The 20,584-nt window shown below is 37.3% G+C and overlaps 1 protein-coding gene across 4 annotated transcripts in view; it reads right to left on the minus strand.

Annotated features, from left to right (window-relative positions):
- Nucleotides 1–235: 235 nt before the first annotated feature.
- The window catches only part of cntfr (ciliary neurotrophic factor receptor), a 362,525-nt gene continuing 342,176 nt past the window's right edge, over nt 236–20,584 (minus strand). For all 4 annotated transcript variants that reach the window (XM_057818079.1, XM_057818078.1, XM_057818077.1 and 1 more), the window contains exons 9-11: nt 20,434–20,584; nt 5,483–5,609; nt 236–1,952 (exon numbers count right to left, since the gene is read on the minus strand). In XM_057818079.1, coding sequence (XP_057674062.1) covers nt 1,952; nt 5,483–5,609; nt 20,434–20,584 — 279 coding nt within the window. In that variant the 3' untranslated portion in view covers nt 236–1,951. The remainder of the gene's footprint in view (nt 1,953–5,482; nt 5,610–20,433) is intronic.

The raw sequence follows: 20,584 nt of genomic DNA on the forward strand, positions 1-20,584 counted from the left end.
TGTTGAGTAAAATTAAAATAATAATGCACGCTTTCCTCATGAAATTGTTTCTGATGTGAAAATTGAGTGATTTATTATTAGCTGTTGAAAACCTACAACAAAATTGCACAAATTGCATAAAAAAATGTAAGTCGCTTTTTCATGCAAAAACTTTAAAAACTGTTAAATACTGCTATTGATCCTGAAAATATAGGTAATTATCGCTGCATTTGCTGATTTTTGTGCATCTAGCATAAAATCTGAGAATTTTATACCCAATTTAAGTTTTGTTATACAACAAAAATAATTAATCGGAATTTTTACTAGGGAACAACTTTGAATTTTTTGATGCTGCTGTTCAAGGAGACTTACCTGTATATATGCCTATGCGAGGTGCCCGTTTTGGTTTTCGGTCGCTAGCGGCTTTGGTTTAGAAAATATTTGAATTTTAAGTTTTTGAAACTAGGCCCCTTACGGAATAACCCTGCGCTGATAGTGAAGACTATGAATGATTGATTGTTGAGAACTTTAGAGTCTAGAATACTGTATGCATTAAACAAACGGACATGGTTGGTAACAATGAGCTGTGCTAAAAATGAGACTCAGCATGTTGTCATTCGTTGTGAAATGGTCACATTTAATGGTTGAAACCTGTCATTGTATTTACAGCTATAAAAAAAGATCCCAGGTACAGGTTACGACATTCTACTGCTAATACATACATTATTATTTTATTATTATTATTAAATAATAAACTTTTGTTCAATGTTAAAGTTACATATCATAGTTTACAAAATAGGATCAGAGAAGTAAGCCATTATGAATGTCAGATTAAAAAAAAAAATGTGGTAACAAGAACTAAAAACCTATATGTGTGTTTTTGTAGTTGTTTTCATAAAATACATATAAAAAATACAATATAACACATCATTACTCATCGGAATAACATACTGTAATAGCAACAGTTGATCTTGGCTACTGAAAACTGCAAAAAGACATTTTTTATATACGCGCGTGAAGGCGTCAGAAAGCAAAGTGATTTGTGTTATTTTACAGCCACCAACGCCTCCAAAACAGCTTTGTCTTTGTCAAAAAACAACAACAATTGGGCAGCTTAAGACTTTATTACGTATACATATATAGATCTATGTATATATATATCTATATATATATATTTGTTTTTTTCTGTGTTTTTTTTTTAACAATCAAAATCCTTAGCTAATTTTAGAAGTAATCCATACTTCTGTTATTCAACTCTTGCAAGTGTTAGTCCTCATGTCATTAAAAAAAAAAAAAAAAATCTGACTTTTGAATCATGGGGGCATGGATTTCAAGTGGCATTGATTTTTTTTCCTGGCTTCTGCAGGACTCCTCCTTGATTAAATGAACACAATTTATCAACCGTCACAAACTGATCCAATGTGCACAGTTTGGAGACAGTATTTGACTGCAGGGGGGAGTAGTTGAGTCTTTGGCATGACAATTTAGCTGTATGGGGCAGTGGGACAACAACTGGGCACAAACTCATATGCACATGCTGAATTTTGTGTGTGCAAGTTTTTGTGCGAATGCTCCTGTATTTTCAAGCGCACAAAAATTAAATTTGGCGAAAACATAACAAAAATAGCAGAGAAGAGGGTCAATACTGTTACCAGCCAGGCAAAGGAAATTAAAGCCAGCAGGTGCTGTTAGACAACAAGTGTTTGCAGAGATGCTCCTATTGTTGCTGCTGATGAAGACAATAAAGTTGGCGCCACGGCTGAAATAGCTCCTCTGAAGAACGTGTGTGGTTCACCATTAATTGGAAATGCTGCATGGGGCAATGTCCAAGTCATCTAGTCAAGGAATTGTTTGGCAGACAGAAATGATCAATGCACTATATCCTTGGGACTTGTGCAAAAGAGAAAACAAAAATCCAGCCTCTTATCCTTCCTCCACATCCTCCTCTTCCTTCGGCTTAAAGAAAATTCCATCTAGATAGAGAGGCAAAAAGAGCACAGGTTAAACAGTGATCTCTCATTTTAATTTAATTTTAATCTTGATGTTCATATACAGTACAGTAAAGCTGTAAAGTAGTGATTCCAACCACAGCAACAAGACATCATCCAATTTTAATTAATTGTCCAAAAACTTGTAATTACCTCATTGGTGCTTAAAAAAAAGTGGGAGGGTGCATGAGTCTCTGCAGGTTAGTTCCTAACACATATTTACCAGTAGATGGCAGCGATGCTCAATTTTATATTCAATATCAGTTTATGACTTCACATTACGGTGGTAAGAATATAATGAGAAAATAGAGGTTCTTAGCCTAAGGCTGATAGTTCTAATTTTGGCATTTTTACACTCAATCGGACCATATATTTGCATAATATTTACAGAGTAGCAGTAGGTAGAAGCATAAATATAAATGAGCACAAATGAAGTGAAAGAAAAAGGAATACAAAATTGGTTTTCTGTTTAAATACAAATACTAGAGCAGTGGTTATTAACCTGGGTTCGATTGAACCCCAGAGGTTCGGGGAAGACACACATGGCCCTATTTTCATACCCTGCCGAAAGGCCAAGTGTCGTTTTTGACTAGGTTTTGGACTGGATCTCCAAATGACACATTTTATTCCATTTCTTTCAACTCCTAGGCCTCAATCTAATGGGAGGAGAAGGTGGTTTGCTCAGTGGAAGGTTGACTCATACTTAATACGAGTAGTAAGTATTACAGACCTACAGCACAGGCAGCGTGCACAGCGCAGATAATAATACCTTTAATAATAATTAAAAAAATACAACAACAAAAAAAAAGCGTCACATTTTACGCCATGTAAATAGCATGTGATGCAAGGATGCGACCGTAAAATGCAATTGTAGACATGATGAACAACCACAATGAGAGTATTTCAAACCCCCATGTGATGCATTAAAGGTGTTCAGACCATAAGGACACTCAGATTCCCATTCTCCGTGTCTAAGCAGCTGAGCAGAACAGGATTAAAGTAAAATAGATAAATAAATGAATAAATAAATTAAAAAAAAGAATGTTGACATGAAATTTACAACATGAAAAATCAACTGCAAAACACCAAATTAATTTGTGGTAAATTTGAAATTTTAATAAATTTCAACAGGAATTTGCTTGCTAGCTGAGCTGAGAAAAAAAAAAAAAAAAAAAAAAAAAGCTAGCAAGTTTAAGAACCACTGAGACAACTGCCTTCTATATTATACAATAAAGAAAACAACCAGCTGAATTTTAAGCTGTGCTCTGCAACATTTTAACTATGGTTTTATTATGATTATCGAGAACTTAGGAAGGTTACATGCTAAATTTAAAGTTTGAAAACAAGGTGTTTTTGTGGTACGTTAAAAAAATACATATGCACTATTTTAACTTTTAAATAGGTGTTTTTCATTGTATATAAACATTAATTTTGTGTTTATACTGAATCCATTGTTGTATTATTCACGGAAGAGAGTTGATTAAAACACTTATGAATAAGCATTGCTTAATATAAAGTAAACGTAATGCGATTTTATCTTTTAAATACGTGTTTATCATTCTATATACACATTAGTTCTGTGTTTTTATACATTACCGAACCATTGTTGTATTAATAATGTAAGGGAGTCAATTAAAACACTTATGAAGAAGCAATGCTGGATATATATGTAACCTGATTAAATGAAATAAAATTAAATTTCAAATAGGTGTTTTTCATTGTATATACATATTAGCTTTGTGTTTTTACAAATTACTAAACCCGTAGTTGTATTTATCATGTTAGAGAGTCAATTAAAACACTTATGAAAAAGCATTGCTTGATTTATACGTAATGTGATTGCACCAATTGTATGACTTTTGTCCCTCTGAGGTTGTCGTACACAGCAAAATCTGTGGAGTTGATTTTTTGGTGTAAGTTATTTTTGAGTTGGTTGGTGTTGATTTGGGTGTTGTTTTAACACTAGCAGTGTTAGGATCCATCTTGGCGCGGTGTCAATTAAGTGAGTTGAACATAGACCCCCCCCCCGGCAGAGTTAAATGTACTAGCAGAGTTAATCAGCCACACCCAGTTTAAGCACACGAGTCAAAAAACAAAGCTGATGCAAAGACTTGTGGGTGAAGTGACATTATGACTGTAAGTAGTGTTGTCTGTAAATAGCTGGAGTGTGTTCGGTTGACAAAACACAAAATAGTGAGCCTGACCTCTGTGCTTATTTAAGGGATGCAAAGACCCTCTTTTACCACTTGTGAGTGCAACAGTAGGGTACAATTGCCATTGCTTTGCAAATGCTTAGACCCATGTCATGCAGTAAGGTACCCCACTTCTCCAGAATATTATTAATGTTTAAAATGAACACTCCTATAGTAAGAAAACAAAAGGCGGATACATATTTTGCATGTTAAAGGTTTGAATAGGCATTGCTTAACTTGTTCTTTTAGATTATTAAGTCTTAAATCCTTTAGGCATTTTTCATTCAACGAGATAACTTAATTGTTATTTAAAGCAGTTGTGTGTAACCACTTGAAATAAGATTCTTGCGTAAATACTGTTTCATTTTTTTGAGTGGTTACACATTTTGCATGTGAAAGGTTTAAATACGAATTACTTAGCTTGTTCAAGTAGTTTATTAAGTAATTTATTAAGTCTTTTAAGTACCGTACATAACTTAATAGTTGCAGTTGTAATAGTTGTAATAGTAATAGCAGTTGTTGAAACCACTTGAAATAAGGTTTTTGCATAAATACGATGTTTCTTTTTTTGTGTGTATTCTTATGGGGGGAAAGCATTCACAGGTTGAAATTGGTATTTTTGTAGTGTGTTCGCCATCATTTTAAGAAGTTATGGTCAAGTAATACATTTTTCTGGCTTGACTTCAACTGCCACTACTTTGATTATCTTGTTTCAGGGAGAAACCGACCTCCTCTTCTGACATGACACCCCAATTACAGTGTTCGTGAAGCCTGCTGGTAGCGTTGCAGGAAGTCCAGTCACATCCCTCTGGTGAAGTCATACCAATAGTAGCCAGAAGAAAATTAAACTTATTGCAACATCTCCACCCATTAAATGACAGCATAGTATCAATTCGGCTCAACTCTTGACTTATGCTGGACAAGTTGTAGTTGAGAAATACTTTCTCAAAATATTTGGGCACATTTTTATTCATTAAAAGCTTTGTGACTAATAATAAAATACTTCCGGCTTGCTCAACATGCTTATCTTCAAGAGGATCACACATCAGTACAAAACGATTTGTTGTTTAAAAAGATGAGAAATGCATGGTAAGGGACAACACTGAATTGGATTTTACTTCAATCGCTACGGGGGGTTGTGCAGGGAAAGAAATGAACTACCTCTTCAGCTCGGTAGTAAAACAAATGCGCCCAATGCTTCTAAATGTGTTCTTGCCGTCAATGGGCATGCATCAGCCTGCTGAAATGTGACTCAAGGTCTGAGTCCATCATCAATTCAAATATGAGGCAACACAAGTTGTGCGCAAGCTTGTGTGTACTCACTACATGAACAGCAGCAGCATCCCGAGCAGAAGAGGTGTAAAGAAGGTGAGAAGTTTGGCAGCTCTACCCACTGGAGGTTCAGCCTTCTGTGGTGCATTGGACGAAGGTATGGGTGAGGTCTTGGTCTCTGTGAAGGTACAAACACACCATTTTATTATTGAATTTTGATTTAAAGGATATGTTTTCTATTCTGATTTAATTCCCTAGGGAATTGACATCGAACACATTGTTTGGACAAATGGACACCTACAAAAGCTCATGACAGCGCGAAGATGCAAACCGAAGGGAAAATGTATTGCAGACAAAAATCAATTCTAATCTGCAAGAGCAATCAATAGGGGACTTGTTGAAGCAGTTATGAAGTGAACTGGACAAGAAAAATCATATCCCTTTGGAAGCAACCCAGAACTAATACATTTGAACTTTTAAGGTCAAGGAATTACTCAGCATTTTCTTTTAGTGGCCTATGATTAATGCCGTCTCATAGGATGAAAGCAAGCCAAATTAACGTGAAATGGGTAAATCATTCATTTAATAAATGTTCACACCATCTAAAAATTGTGTTTGGGGCGGATTATAGTGGTTGGCAGGGTTAGGAGAAGGACAGACGATTGATTTTTGTTAACACTACATTTTTTATTTATTTATTTTTTTTATCAAGTCACAGACGTAGTATGAATGGGATTGTTAACCGTTGGCCATCTTTATATATCTTGTTTATTAACTTCTGACTATTTAGGGTGTAATCTACCTTTTATCCAAATTTAGCTGGGATAGGCTCATTCTTACCACTGTAACACACCAGGCACGTCTACTGCCTGTCAGTGATACCGGCGCGTCAACGCAGCACTGATGCTCGCCCCCAATTTTCATACGACGCGTTTTACGAGCAGAGCGTCTGGGGAGTGGCTCGATAGGTTCACGCAAGGATTGCAAGATCAAGCAAGAGTAGCGCGTATTTAAAGATAATAATACAACAACCTTTTCCCTTTAGACCCTGCGTATTGATCAGCTTTCTTTCTGAAAGAAAGAAGAAAAAAGTCCTAAAGAGAAATGCCACCCCAATGACAAAGATTTTAACATGTATTTTACAAATGATATGGCTCAATCAATCATTTTTTTTTCTTATGAACGGTTTTCAAAACTTTATTGATGGATTTTCTCCAGTTAAAGTGCCACGCAGAAAATAATACATTTAATTGCATATTATTTTGAAAATCAACCGGATCCACCTTCTTTTTACACGAGTGACTTCCGGTCTGCCTGATCCTACCTAGTAGTATTGACGCAGGAGGGTCGCATCTCCCGTTAAATAATAAACTCTGCCCTGGGGTGGCACCCACGCGGCATCTTCATCCACCTGCGTGACTATCACATGTTAGATGGGAGGACTATGTGAAATTAGACACACTTAATTAGGAAACCTCGGTGTCAGGATTAGCGAAGACACAGCATGGTATAGGATGCCAACATACTCACACTCTCAAGGGATTCACACAAATACTGGGTTCTAGACCACATGGATGATTTAGGTACACTTCACCCCTTCCAATCACTTATCTCTCAGACACCTCCCCCCTTTCCTTGTCAAGCAGCTGAACAGAAAAGGTTAAAAAAAATAAAATAATAAATAAATAAATAAATAAATAAACAAAACAAAAAAACAATTATCAAAACCAGACATGTCCAAAGTCCGGCCCGGGGGCCAAATGCGGCCCTTGGTCAAATTTCATCCGACCCCCAGCCTCTGTCATAAAATCAATAATGTCTGGCCCGCACACACTTAATGAATTGGTCAGCAGTACTGTTACCAGCAAATGAAGTAGTTTACACACTAAATGCTGCTCCTCATTTACCCACTAAAAGCCAGCAGCACTCTAAGCAACATTAGCCCGTGTGACCCTTTACTTACAATTTTGTAAAATGGTGACAATCAACAAAAAAAAGTTGACTGCGACAGCCAACGCTTCAAGGATAAGTGGAAATTGGACTATTTCGTCACTAAAATACGCAAAAACTGTGTCTGTCTCTTTTGCAAAGAAACTGTCGCTTTTTTTAAAAGTTCAATGTGAGGCGATATTACCAAACAAGACACGCTGACATGTATGACAAGATTACAGGGAAGCTACGCAGCGAGAAATTGAAGCAACTTGAAGCTAGTTTTTCACAACAGTAGTATTTTGCAAGAGAGAGCGCCACAAAGGCTAGTTGCGAGATTGTTGAAATTATTAATTAAAAAAAATAAATAAATAAAGCAAATGTGACACACAGAATGGGTTGCTAAAATTTGCTTAAATATATTCTTCTTCCTAAAAGACGTCAGCCAAGGTCAGCCCCCCACATTTTTACCAGACCAAATCTGGCCCCCTTTGCAAAAAGTTTGGACACCCCTGATCAAAACGTTGGATGGTCTTCACTACAGTGAAGAAGAAATATCCACCTCATGTTATTCATTTATAAGGCTTTACTGTGCAAACTTCCTAACCATCTCACATTTCTCCTGTCATTTACAGTTAATCCAGTAACTACAAAACACGATCAACTAACTACTTAACCCTAAACATTCCACTCACACGCACTAATGTTGGCAGAACAGGCTTCAGCTATTATGCTCCTTTTAAGTGGAACAAATTGCAATATAATCTTAAACTAGGCCTGCAAGCAGGACTGAACGGGCCCTCGCAATCTAGCGCAACTCGGACGTCACGCAACTCGGACAGTGTGCAGGTCAGGGTGGTGGCAGATCCTCCTCTCTAATCATCTCATTAGAACCTAACATGCTCGAAAGTGGCCTCTTTACATTCACACACCTAAGAGATAAGAAATCCTATTGGAGAGAGTACTACAAAAAAGGAGGTACTACTGAGCTGTGCAGCCAAGCCCTTTTTCAAAACCAAAATAAATCTTCTAACTGGGCCAGTTCGACCAAGTGTGCCAAACTCTGTGGCTCTATAAGCTGCCTGAGTCTCTGGAAAAAAAATATTTCCTTTTAATGGCGAACAAAGGATCGTCACAGCAACAGACAGAGACATGTGGACATGGGCCGTAAAATAAGTATTTCAAAAGGTCTTGAAACTACAATGACCAACCTGAAAAGAACTGGACATGAATTGGAAAAACGAGTGACTTTCTATTGCCACTAGTTGGCGCTGTAGGGTTGATGCAAATGACCCCTACAGGACCCTTCAGAGTATGACTCAACAAGCACGAGATGTTTGGCTCAGATATGTTGTAGATCTTCCAAGTTATGACTTTTCAAAACTTGTGGTGAGACGAAATGGCTTCAGTCATGTTCACTTCTCCTGTTGGACCCTTCTGCTTCAACCAAACCTCAGTATTTTTCATCAGGCACCTGAACACATGTCTTATGGCTCCCCTAATGCAGGTTTGAAGTGAATAGATTTTTTTTCCTTGGAGGAGGAGCCTGTTTCGTAAAAAAAGGTATTTCATGTTCCCACTAGGGGGCGCTAGGCCTAATGGGTAATATTTCAATGCACTTGTGTTAAGGGTGGGATCTCGCACATATATGCCATATATGAAAAAGATTGGACGTTGTGTCAAGGAGCTATTAGTCATTTACTGAATTTGTCATTTTGCCGAAAAAATGGCCGACTTTGGCACCACGCCCAGGTCAGACCCATGAATGAAAACCCACCATTTTGAACATTTTAGATCTCCTATGTCTCCTGATAGTCCCACCAATTTTGAAGATGATCCAACCAACTCCTTCTATGACAAGGTCTCAAATGTGCACCCTGTTAATTGATAAAAATTTCACATTCGATCCAAAATACCCGATTTCCTGTTGGGTTTGGAATGTGGGTTCAAGAGACTTTTTGGAGCAGTTTTGCACAAGGTATCGACTCCCCAAATTTCATTGCTCTACGTTAAAAAAACCTAATAAGAAACGCCTTTTTGAAAAATTCAAGGGGGCGCCACTGAGCCATTTTGTTACATTTTTTTGTAACGTCGCAAGATTATCAAAATCCACGCAAAGCCGCATGTATGTGCAAAATTTGGTGAGTTTTCGTGCATGTTCAGGCCTCCAAATGTAAACTATACTACAAATGGATAAAAATTTCACATTCGATCGAAAATACCCGATTTTCTGTTGGATTTGGAAAATGGGTGCAAGAGACTTTTTGGAGCAGTTTTGCATAAGGTATGGACTCCCCAAATTTCATTGCTCTACGTTGAAAAAACCCAATAGGAAAGGCCTTTTTTAAAACTCCTTTCTGTCGCCACTAGTTGGCACTGTAGAGTAGATGCAAATGACTCCTACAAGGCCCTTCAGGATATGACTCTCAACAAGCAAGGGAAGTTTGGCGCAGATATGTTGTATATCTGCCGAGTTATGACTGTTCCAAGTTTTTTGCGAGACAAATTGTTGACGGTCATTTTCACTTTCCTGTTTGGAACCCTCCACTTCAACGAAACCTCAATATTTTTCATCAAGCACCTGAACACAGGTCTTAAGGCTCCCCTGATGCAGGTTTGAGGTCAACAGAATTTTTTCCCTTGGAGGAGGAACCTGTCTCGTAAAAAAAGGCATTTCCTATTCTCACTAGGGGGCGCTAGGCCTAATGGGTAATATTTCAATGCACTCGTGTTAAGGGTGGGATACCGCACATACATATCAGATATGAAAAAGATTGAACGTTGTGTCAATGAACTATTAGTCATTTACTGAATTTGTCATTTTGCCGAAAAAATGGTCGACTTTGGCACCACGCCCAGGTCAAACCCGTGAATGAAAACGCAACATTTTAAAAACTTAAGATCTCATATGTCTCCTGAACAGTCTCACCAATTTTGAAGATGATCCAACTAACTCCTTCGACGAAAAGGTCTCAAATGTGCATCCTGTAAATCGATAAAAATTTCGTATTCGATCCAAAATAACCGATTTCCTGTTGGGTTTGGAATATGGGTGTAAATGCTTTTTTGGAGCGGTTTTGGACAAGGTATAGACTCCCCAAATTTCATCGCTCTACGCTGACAGACCCTAATGTTATAGGCCAATTTTAAAATTTCAAGGGGGCGCCACTGAGCCATTTTATTATATATTTTTTGCAACGTTGCAAGATTATCGAAATTTACAATTTTCCGCACGTATGTGCAAATTTTGGTGACTTTTCGTGCATGTTCAGGCCTCCAAATTGGCCGTTTTCATTTGCCCTGAAAAAAAAAAATTTTTTTAAAAACCGCGACTAGTGTGCACTGGCTGATTGACTTTAACGGCCGCGTTTCACTGCATTGACATGGCGGCAATGTTGTCTAGCTGTAGACGTGCCTTGTGTATTACCGGGGTTAGGGCGCTTTTCCATTTTTTCCATTTCGAGCGTTTGTTCCAAAACAAGCATTAACCTCAGTTTAAACAAACGGATTTGTTTGAACATACAGCATATAGCAAAGGCCTTCGGATGCGGAACAACACTACTGACTTTTATAATTGGTTATTATAGTGGTACTTGGTGAGCTAAGTATTAATTTGAGGTAATTTGTGGTACAATATTAGTTTGATTTATTATTGTCAGGTTATGGTATCCGGCCAGTCTCCCATGACAACAAAAATTACAAATTCTATTTTTTTCTTCAGTAATGAAAATGGTTGTTGTTGTTGTACTGATCATAAGAAATAATTGTCAAAAAAATATGACTATTTTGTTTCACTATTACCTTTATTACTTTCCAATAACATTTCATCTTAGTATACTACATATATTCCCACTGTGGCCTGTTGCATGTAGCAAAGCGTACAAAAAATAATAATAATAATATTGGGGGGAAGTGGAAAGAGAAAATTATTTTCCTTTTCCGCCAATTAATGAGTGTGGCAGAGCAACACCGCGTCAGGAGATAGTGTGGAAAGCAGCCAGTTGTGAAATGGAGCGCGCCAAAGAGAGAAACAAAGTGAAAAGGAAGCTACTTAGTGGAATAAACTTCCTGCTCACAGCAAAACAGTTTGCTATTAGAGTGGTGAGATAAAGAATAAGGATGCAAGGATAACAGGGCGAAGACCAGAGGCTGTTATGGGCTTTATGTGGATATACCAAGTCAGGAAAGACTGACAGAGAGCAGGAGACCAGGCAAATAGACAAGAGCAAACCAAATATTGTAATTGGTAGATGCATGAGGCATATATTTTACAGCGCATCTGCATGACTCTTAAATGTGATATTGAACAGCTCCCCTAGCTGCTTGTGCATTGACACATTGGTCTCGGACAATTCAAACGATGGAATAATATGCTTCAAAACAACGCCCATCGGTGGTCTGCCCACTGCAGAATGCGTGAAGATGGGCCTTAGAGACCCTTCAGAGACTTTGAGCTTTTTGGCAGGATAGCTTGTAAGCCTCTGCTAAGCCAGCGCCTCGGCTGGCTTCACCGAGTTGGAATTGGAGTATTTTTAAAAAACACGTAAGTTATACTAAATCACAAAATGAACCATTTGGTAGCCCAAGTCACACATGTGCCAGAATGTGCGCGATCAGTTTAAATTTCATCAGGCATGAGTTTTTTAAGGCTGTCAAATTGTCGCTACTTCCAGGACAGAGATTATCATGAAACAGCTGCTCTGGAAGGCTTCAACTGCTCCATGCACCATGTTTCTTTTGGCTTTTGGCCAAGTAGTGAAGGTGCAACATGAAAATGGATTCCAAATAAGAGAAACTTTAAAATTACTTATTTAGACATTTCCCGTCCTGGTTGTTAAGTCATTGCAGGAGAGCTACATGACAGAGGTGGAGACTCATCTTAGGTGTGTACAAACCCACGCAGAATAGCAATATTGTAACCACCCATGGATTGTTATTGCTTTCACAACATTTATTTCAATCGCATTAAGGACCTGGGTGATCGCTCAGTGGTCTGAGCACCCTGCTGATATTGTGCAGGCCCTGGTTTAATTCCTGCTTTTAAGTTGTGATAGGAAGGCCATCCGGCAAAAGATAACAACTTGCGTGTCAAATCCTTCATGTAAATTGACTGTAACACTGTGGTGACCCTGTAGATTTTACTTGATTAATTACTACCAGGCCCCTACAACAACAATAAGAAATTGTTCTCAAATTTTCACATTATGAATATTTTTTAAAGCAATATTGGATGTTTGTAATATTGTCATAGGGTGAATTCCAAATTGTGCAAAAACAGAAATTTACATGCATCATTGTATTTAAAATAATGTTGAATGTGATTTTTCAGGGGACTATCATTTTTATTACTTTTATAACTGCACAAAAGATAATGGTATGTCCAAAGGCAAAAAGCATTGTCACTAACAATCCCATAAGCATACTAATGCTGCATTAAAGAAACCTGTTAATTTATGTATGCATGCATGTGCTTCACAATGTAATATAATGTAATTTTAGGACTATAAGCGGCTATATTTTTCTATCATTTTGAATCCTGCGGCTTCTAGTCCAGTGCGGTTTATTTGTTGATTTTGTTTGGGTTAATAGGTAACACTTTCTTTGACAGTGTCAGGGAAGCTCAAATTGAACTCCAAGACACGTGTTACCTCGATAGCTTGATTAGAGAAATAAATACGACCACAACCATGGATTGATTTTCTTCGAAGCTTTTAGTACAAGAGCTCTCGGGTACAGACGTGGAGCTACGCACAAAGCGCCTCTCAGCATGTGGACAAAAGATAAATGGAGGGCATGCCTCTATTTATGGGGTGACATCATAGAAACGAAACTCATCATCTGACAAACCTTGGTATTTTTCCCATACAAAAACATCTTTGAGCTGAGACCTTGAACACCGGTGCAGGGTGGAACGAAGATAAACCACTGTACTCCCTTGCATTGATTCAGGGCACATTGGAAAACAACGGAGCATAACAGTCCATATTTGGGCATATGGTGATATCGTCTACGATCGTCAAGGCCATGAGAAGGCACACTCAAAAAGATTACAACAGATTATTATAACAATGATACTCTATGCTATAATGTTCTCATGCAAGCATAGCAAATGCATACAAAATATGAAATGTATAATGGTTGTGTTTTAAGCATGAATAAAATTCTCTCACAGACAGCAGCGTTATAAGACTACTATAAGACTGTCATAATTATGACATGACACTATTATGGCCATTAATGACATTATGAATGATGTCACTAACTCCATTTATGTCCAGCTCAGATCTTTACATCCATTCACAAGTGAGATTTTTTATCAGATGACACAAAATTACATCCGTCATAAGCATTCATCAATGCTCATGGCAGCTTCATGTCATAATTATGATGGTCTTATGACAGTCTTATGGCGCCACTGTCAAATAAAGTGTTACCAAATACCATAAATAGCAATTAATGAAACAACTGGAACAGTAACTGAAGAAATAATTAGCACAGAACATGAATTTTGATTGTTATTTACATCTGTAGTGCTGTAATGCATGCTAGGAGGCATGTTGGAAGACAACAGTAATGACAGCAGGTGGCAGCAGAGGTTGACTGTCTCCCCAAGAGAGCAGTGATTGTCAAATGAAGCTTCTTGAAGCAATGAAGCTTTGCAGCCAATCAGTTCAAAGCTTCATGGTGGTTCATTTGATCTTATGACAGTCTTATGATGGCGCTGTAAAATATGGTGTTGCCGGTTAATATATATTTTGGTGTAAATATACCATAATACAGTGAGGAGAGCTGCGGCTTATAGTCCATATCTATAAACAAATTCCGTTTTCGTGTCCAATTCGGTGGGTGGCGGCTTATAGTCAGGTGTGCCTTATAGTCCGAAAATTACGGTAGGTAGAAGAGTCCAATTTAGAGACTTCAGTTTTGGGGCTACTTTTGATAAAGCGCTATATGCCATTTGGTAGATGCCTAAAATACACTATAGTTAGAAAACACCATAAGTGTCTCTGAAGATTGTGCTATTAATTTCCTTATTGTGCTATAAAATTGAACCATAAATGACACCCCTCCTTAAAATAATTTTTCTATGGTCTGACATCCACATTTAATGTTGGTTGACCCTTCTCTATACATTTACACAAAGCAGCAAGCATGTGCTGTAGTATCTGGCATGAAATAGGAGCTATCAGACGGCGCCTACTTTCTATCTTGTTGACAGGGTGAGACGGTAAGGCCACCCATGACTTTTCAAAGGCTCGACTAAACTGCTTTTTGCATTAAAAGCAAGAGAGCAGCTGAGCTATGGTCCCTTCACCAAGGGTGACATTTCATCTGTCTGTCAATGTCCCATCATTTTGATGTGAAATGAGAAGCAGAGCATGCTGCCAATGTTATTTAATCTCAGTGAGGTATTCTATGTGACACACTATTTAAAGCGTAACTGGTGAAGGTTTGGACCTGATTTTTCCTTTGGTAAAACAAGATAAATAAAAGGAAATGTAGTTGGTAACTAATTATTAAGACGTCTATTTGTAATCCATCCATTTTCAATGTACCGTAGTTCTTGGACTAGAAGTCGCTATGTTTTTCCTTCATTTTGAATCCTGCGGTTTATAGTCCAGTGCGGCTTATTCGTTGATTTATTTGGATTAATATGTAACACTTTATTTGACAGCGGCGTCATAAGACCGTCATAATTTTACCATGACCCTATCATGGGCATTACTGAATGCTTATGACAGAAGCCATTAAGTGTCATCCAGTGAATTATGTCTCTAACTTCATTTATGTCCAGCTCGGATCTTTTACATCCATTCAAAAGTGTGATAATTTGCCAGATAACACTGAATGACATCTGTTATAAGCATTCATTAATGCTCATGACAGTGTCATGTCATAATTATGATTGTTTATTGAGAGTCATATGTTGCCACTGTCAAATAAAGTGTTACCAAATATCATAAATAGCAATTAATGAAACAACTGGAGCAGTCAGTGAAGAAATAATTACCACAGAACATGAATTTTGATTGTTATTTACATCTGTAGTGCTGCAATGCATGCTTGGAGGCATGTTGGACAACAACAGTGTTAAGAGCAGGTGGAAGCAGACGTTGACTGTATCCCCCAAGGGAGCAGTGATGGCCAAATGAAGCTTCTTAAAGCAATGAAGCTTGGCAGCCAATTGCTTCAAAGCTTCATGGTGGTTCATTTGGTCTTTTGACTGTCGTGTGATGCCGCTGTCAAATAGAGTTTTACCGGTTAATATCTTTTGGTGTAAATATCCCATAATACAGTCAGGACAGCTAATCAACGAACAAATGTCGTTTTCGTGTCAAATTTGGTGGGTGGTGGCTTATAGTCATGTGCGCCTTATAGTGTGAAAATTACGGTATGTATATGGCGGAAAATACAGACAAGACTGAAAAAGCAGTTTCTGCTCTTGCACTCCTCTTTAAAAGAACCTGCTGTATTTTAAGCCAAAAAACAACTGTTGTGTTTGACAGAAAAATATGTCTATATGCTGCCATGGCAGATTCATGGCGCATTAAGCCCCCGAACTATTTCTAATTTGTCCGTTTTACCCTGAAAACCCCCGTTTACAGATGCCGCTTTTGTTTCTAACCAGCCAAAAAACAAAGGTAATTATATTTAGTTTTCAAAATGTCTGTCGTTTTCCATGTCTCATATTTTGTTTAAAAAAAAAAAAGTGACTTTAAAAAACTCACTCACATATTTTAAACTTTTAAACAAGTTATGTCACAATAAAAAAAATGGCGTCTGTAAAAAACGTCACAGATATCTACCTCATAACTATCGCTTAATTGTATTTTTTTTGTTACTGTCGCATTTTCTCGGATATGTTAGATGATAAATAATCGATCCAAAGAAACAAAAAAAAAATTGAAATATTACCATGTTTCACCCATGAAATCCCCACAAAATCCAGCTGTGGCCATTCACAGCTGTGTCTTGACACTCAGTGATACATGCTACGTGGAGTTTTTGGATCGAAACCAGGTAAGTACGCAATAACATTTCGTTGAAGTCATGGCGTCTGTAATTCTGCTCTCTTGTGCTCTCACTTTCAGATAGAGTTTTGCTGTTTAATTTTTTTTTTTTTTTAAATGCCCTCCTGTTCAAAATTTTTTATTTTCAAATTTTTTAAACTTTCCACCGATGTATCACACATGCATATCGGACAATTTTGAAAGTTGGCCAAATTAGGGGTCTCAGAGCGGAACGTCAAGTCACCTGAGTGTTTTCCGCCATATATGTTCAACATTCAAATCCATGCGATTAACTTTTTTTTTTTTTTTTTACCGATAACATCCACACAAATTTAAACAATCATTTAAAATTGTTACAGTTTTAAAGAGGCCTGAGAAGGCAGCACAGCAGGTAATAATAAGTAAAGAGGCCTGAGAAGAATGCAAAGCAGGTAATAATGAGCAACTAGGTGATCAATACATAGGCGTGTATGAAAAAGGAATTGAAAAGAGGCAGCGGGAGGGAAAGGTGTGATAGAAGCATCAACTGGAATGGAGAGAACCATGAGGAGAATCCAGATAAACTACTCTTCTTGGCAAGGTTATAAAGTATATCCATGTGTGTGGGTCTATTGGTTTGCATGTTGGAAATGTTAAAGAGTGCCCCTTTTGGCCCTCTGAAGTTTAGCCAACCTGGCTGAATTTATATGAACCTTGATGATTGTAGTGCTGCAAACGGTCTATGGGGAGCACTGTTGTACAATGAAAACCAGAATGACGAGGTAGAGAAATAATGTGATTATATACAGTCCCTATACTTTAGACACTGTATAAACACATACAAACACTCTCTGGCTCTCGCTCTCTCCCTTACACAGTGTATATATTCAGATTTCCAAAAAGAAAACAACGTTTATGAACACTTTCTAAACTATTTCTGCAAACCACAAGGTTATTTTGCCTCATTTATATGTGGTGCAAAAGTAAAATAGCAATAATTCTGTTCAGAAAGCTTTTTTTTTTTTTTTTTTTGTAAAAGCACTGCTTTCAAGAGGAGTGATAAAAGCTGATGGTGAATAGAGAACTTTATAAAAGACTGAATGGGAATATTTTTGTAGGATTTTAAAGGAAATGATGTCCTTGTTAATTCACAGTGGCCACGCTACACAGTTAATGTGAAGAGCAAAACCAATCAATAACGCTAGTGGTTGTAAACATCAAACCTTTTTATATACAAATCAGTCAAACTTAAATTTCTTTAAGGCTGAGGTGCAATTAAAGTGTGAATTAATAGTTTCAATCAAACCACAATTTTAGATTTTGTTGCACATTGAACTATATGTTTGATAATTTCAGGAAGAAAATAAAACATTCAATTTATATAATCTGCTATAACCAGAAAACAAATGCATGTGCTGTGATGCCATCATGAGATGTGCGCTGTTATAGTTGAGCTTGGGCAAGACCTGTGAAACGAATAAACTGAGTCTCACATAAGAGTAGGCATGGGTCAGTTACAAGTATGGCTTTATACTGTGTTTATGATCACGGTTTTTAAAGCCCCTCAAACCTTTCATCAAAAGTAAAGTTTTTTTGCCCAATAAGTTTCAGCCAAGCAGAGCACAGGGAGTGTGCTGCCTTGTGTCATTATGAATACCTAATGAGTCATGCCTGAATGCAGCAGCCAATCATGACAGTCGGCCTCTTGCTGTCTTACACTATCCATTTTGGCCTTGGGTTGCTGATGTAGAAATGATTATGGACACAACTACCTAGGAAAAACTGGAAGTAGCTGTGATTTGTGCTTGCAGTTTCGAATGCTGGAGTGGTTAACCCTTTAACACCGAACGTGTAGGCAGCGACGCGTTTACGCTTATCGTCTTTGAAGTTTCGTCACGCTGTAATTACGTCACCCATGTGCCGCCGGTTGGCCTCAATTGAAAGTGCGGACGTTGATGTCCACACCAGTTTTTATTTGAAGTCAATCGAACAAGTAAAACGGGAGATAATGTCATTTGAGTTATATAGTTTTGTTGCACTCTTAAATATGCATTACAACGCTGCATGGACCATGTATCTATCTCAATATTTCCATCATTTCTTGTCCTTTTTAAAAACTGAAAGCAGCACAAAAGACTACATATCCCAAGAGCCGTTGTGATGTCAAGAAGGACGAACCGAATGTGAACATTTTTAATAAATTTCCGAGCGAGGCGCCAACTAAGTAAAGGGAGGCATGCGAGGCAAGCAACGGTTGGTTGGATTGAGCGAGCGACTTTGAAACATTCAGAATGAATCTAAAACAAAATTTAGCGCAAGCTAATACATTATTTCATTAACTCAAGGAACAAGATGAGCCGTAACTGTCGTTGTTTTCTTCGGATGAGTCCGCGTCTCGGCGAGTAGAAGTGACAGCAGCGCGCAAACGGCGAAAGAGTAGGCTGTGTGACGTTGTGTGTCTGAAAAAATTTAATTGAACTGAACTACTTGTCAATATTTTTGAAAATACTTTTTTTCAATGTTATATATATTTTTTCTTCACTAAAATCTTTTCAATTTTTATATAGATGTGTGTTCGAGAAGCTTGATTACATGTACGTACATATAATTGATAAGGTGATGGGTACAACACCTAACTTCACAAAGAGATATCCTCCAAACCCTTTATGTGTTAGATGATATATACTGTATATATTATTTCTTTCCTCACTATTTTGCACTGTATATATCCTGTTTTGACCATAGTATGTGTAAAGGCCAAAAACGCCTATGACCATACCTGCTGACCTGCTGTTTGTGTTGAATTGTCAAACATAAAACTATTCAATCTTATTTTTTTCTATCAAATGTTTATCCTAACAAGTTGAATACATATTATCAAGCTTCAAAACGGTTGGTCGAGCATGTTTGGTTGTCAATGGGACATCAACATTACAAATTTTGAAAAAAGATTTTGGGATTTTTTTGTCTTTTTGGGTCCAAAATGTGAATTATAATTGGTCAGTGAAAAAAACAACAGTTTGGACACGAAGTTCAAGGTGTCCTGAAAAAATGGACCCAACTTTGCCATTGTGAACATTTTTTTCTTTTAAATATAAAAGCAACATCGAATGCATGCAAATTTGACCAAAATAGGCTTAGGTTTTAAAGGGTTAAAATGAACTTATTTTTTTATTTATTTATTTTTTAAAAGAATTATCTACACCCTAAACATCTGAATAATGTAGCTCAGGAATTAGTTTCGGTGGTTTGAGGTTGTATATGAATTGAAAAAGTTGAATCAGCAGCCACAGAACCAATATTTTCAATATGCACCCAGGACATGTTACAGCTTCTATCAACCACCTTGCCAGGGATGAGGTTCTGAAAAAAAAAAAGTTTTTTTTGAACATGCTGTATTAGCGCTGCTTTCATTTTGTGGGGAAAAAAAGTTTACGGTGGAACATGGCAATCATCTTTGGTGTGGTTACTTCAAGAAAAAAGATGCTCAAACTAAGGTGGATTGAGAGCTATCTCCCAAGAAGATAAAGTGTAAGTGGATAGGATAAATGTGTATTTTTAAGGCAACAACATGTTTGACCTCTTTGTGAACAGTTCATATTTGTAAGTGACGTGCATTTGGATGGATAGTCAGTATTACCGGTAACCTAAAATTACTTTCAGCATGGACATAACAAAATGTTCAACAATTCACTGTAATCATATAGGTTTTAAATCTTTCGTGATCATTGAGAGGTGTTGAGACACCCTAAGATGTTACACATTTGTAGGATTTTATATTGTTGCTTATGGAAATCCACATGTTTATTTAAGTACTTATTATTTAAAAAATATTATTTGAAAATTATTATTTGAAAAAAGATTTGAAAAATAAAAATCTGCACAGCATTCTTTTACGACTCTGAAGTCCACATTCATGCAGCGCCATGAAAAACGTGTCAAAAACATTTTTTAAATTTAAATTTGAAATATTACTTTCAGAAAGAATCAGATCATTTGTTTTTATTGATGAACTACAGTTTTCACTCATTTGTGGTGCTGCATTTATCTCTGTAACTGCAAAAGCACAATAAACTGTCATACCGTCAGACTCGGATAGTGGCCCATGCCTACGTGTGAGATACTCCACATCAGTCGTGGATGTGGTCTGCACTGGTTCTTCAATCCAAGGTGTAGCGTGGACGGCAACGCTCCAGTCACTCCATGTTCCAATCTCTGTGTCTTTTGCAGCAAC

Source organism: Corythoichthys intestinalis, chromosome 17 (assembly GCF_030265065.1).
Source record: "Corythoichthys intestinalis isolate RoL2023-P3 chromosome 17, ASM3026506v1, whole genome shotgun sequence".
Classification (NCBI taxonomy): domain Eukaryota; kingdom Metazoa; phylum Chordata; class Actinopteri; order Syngnathiformes; family Syngnathidae; genus Corythoichthys; species Corythoichthys intestinalis.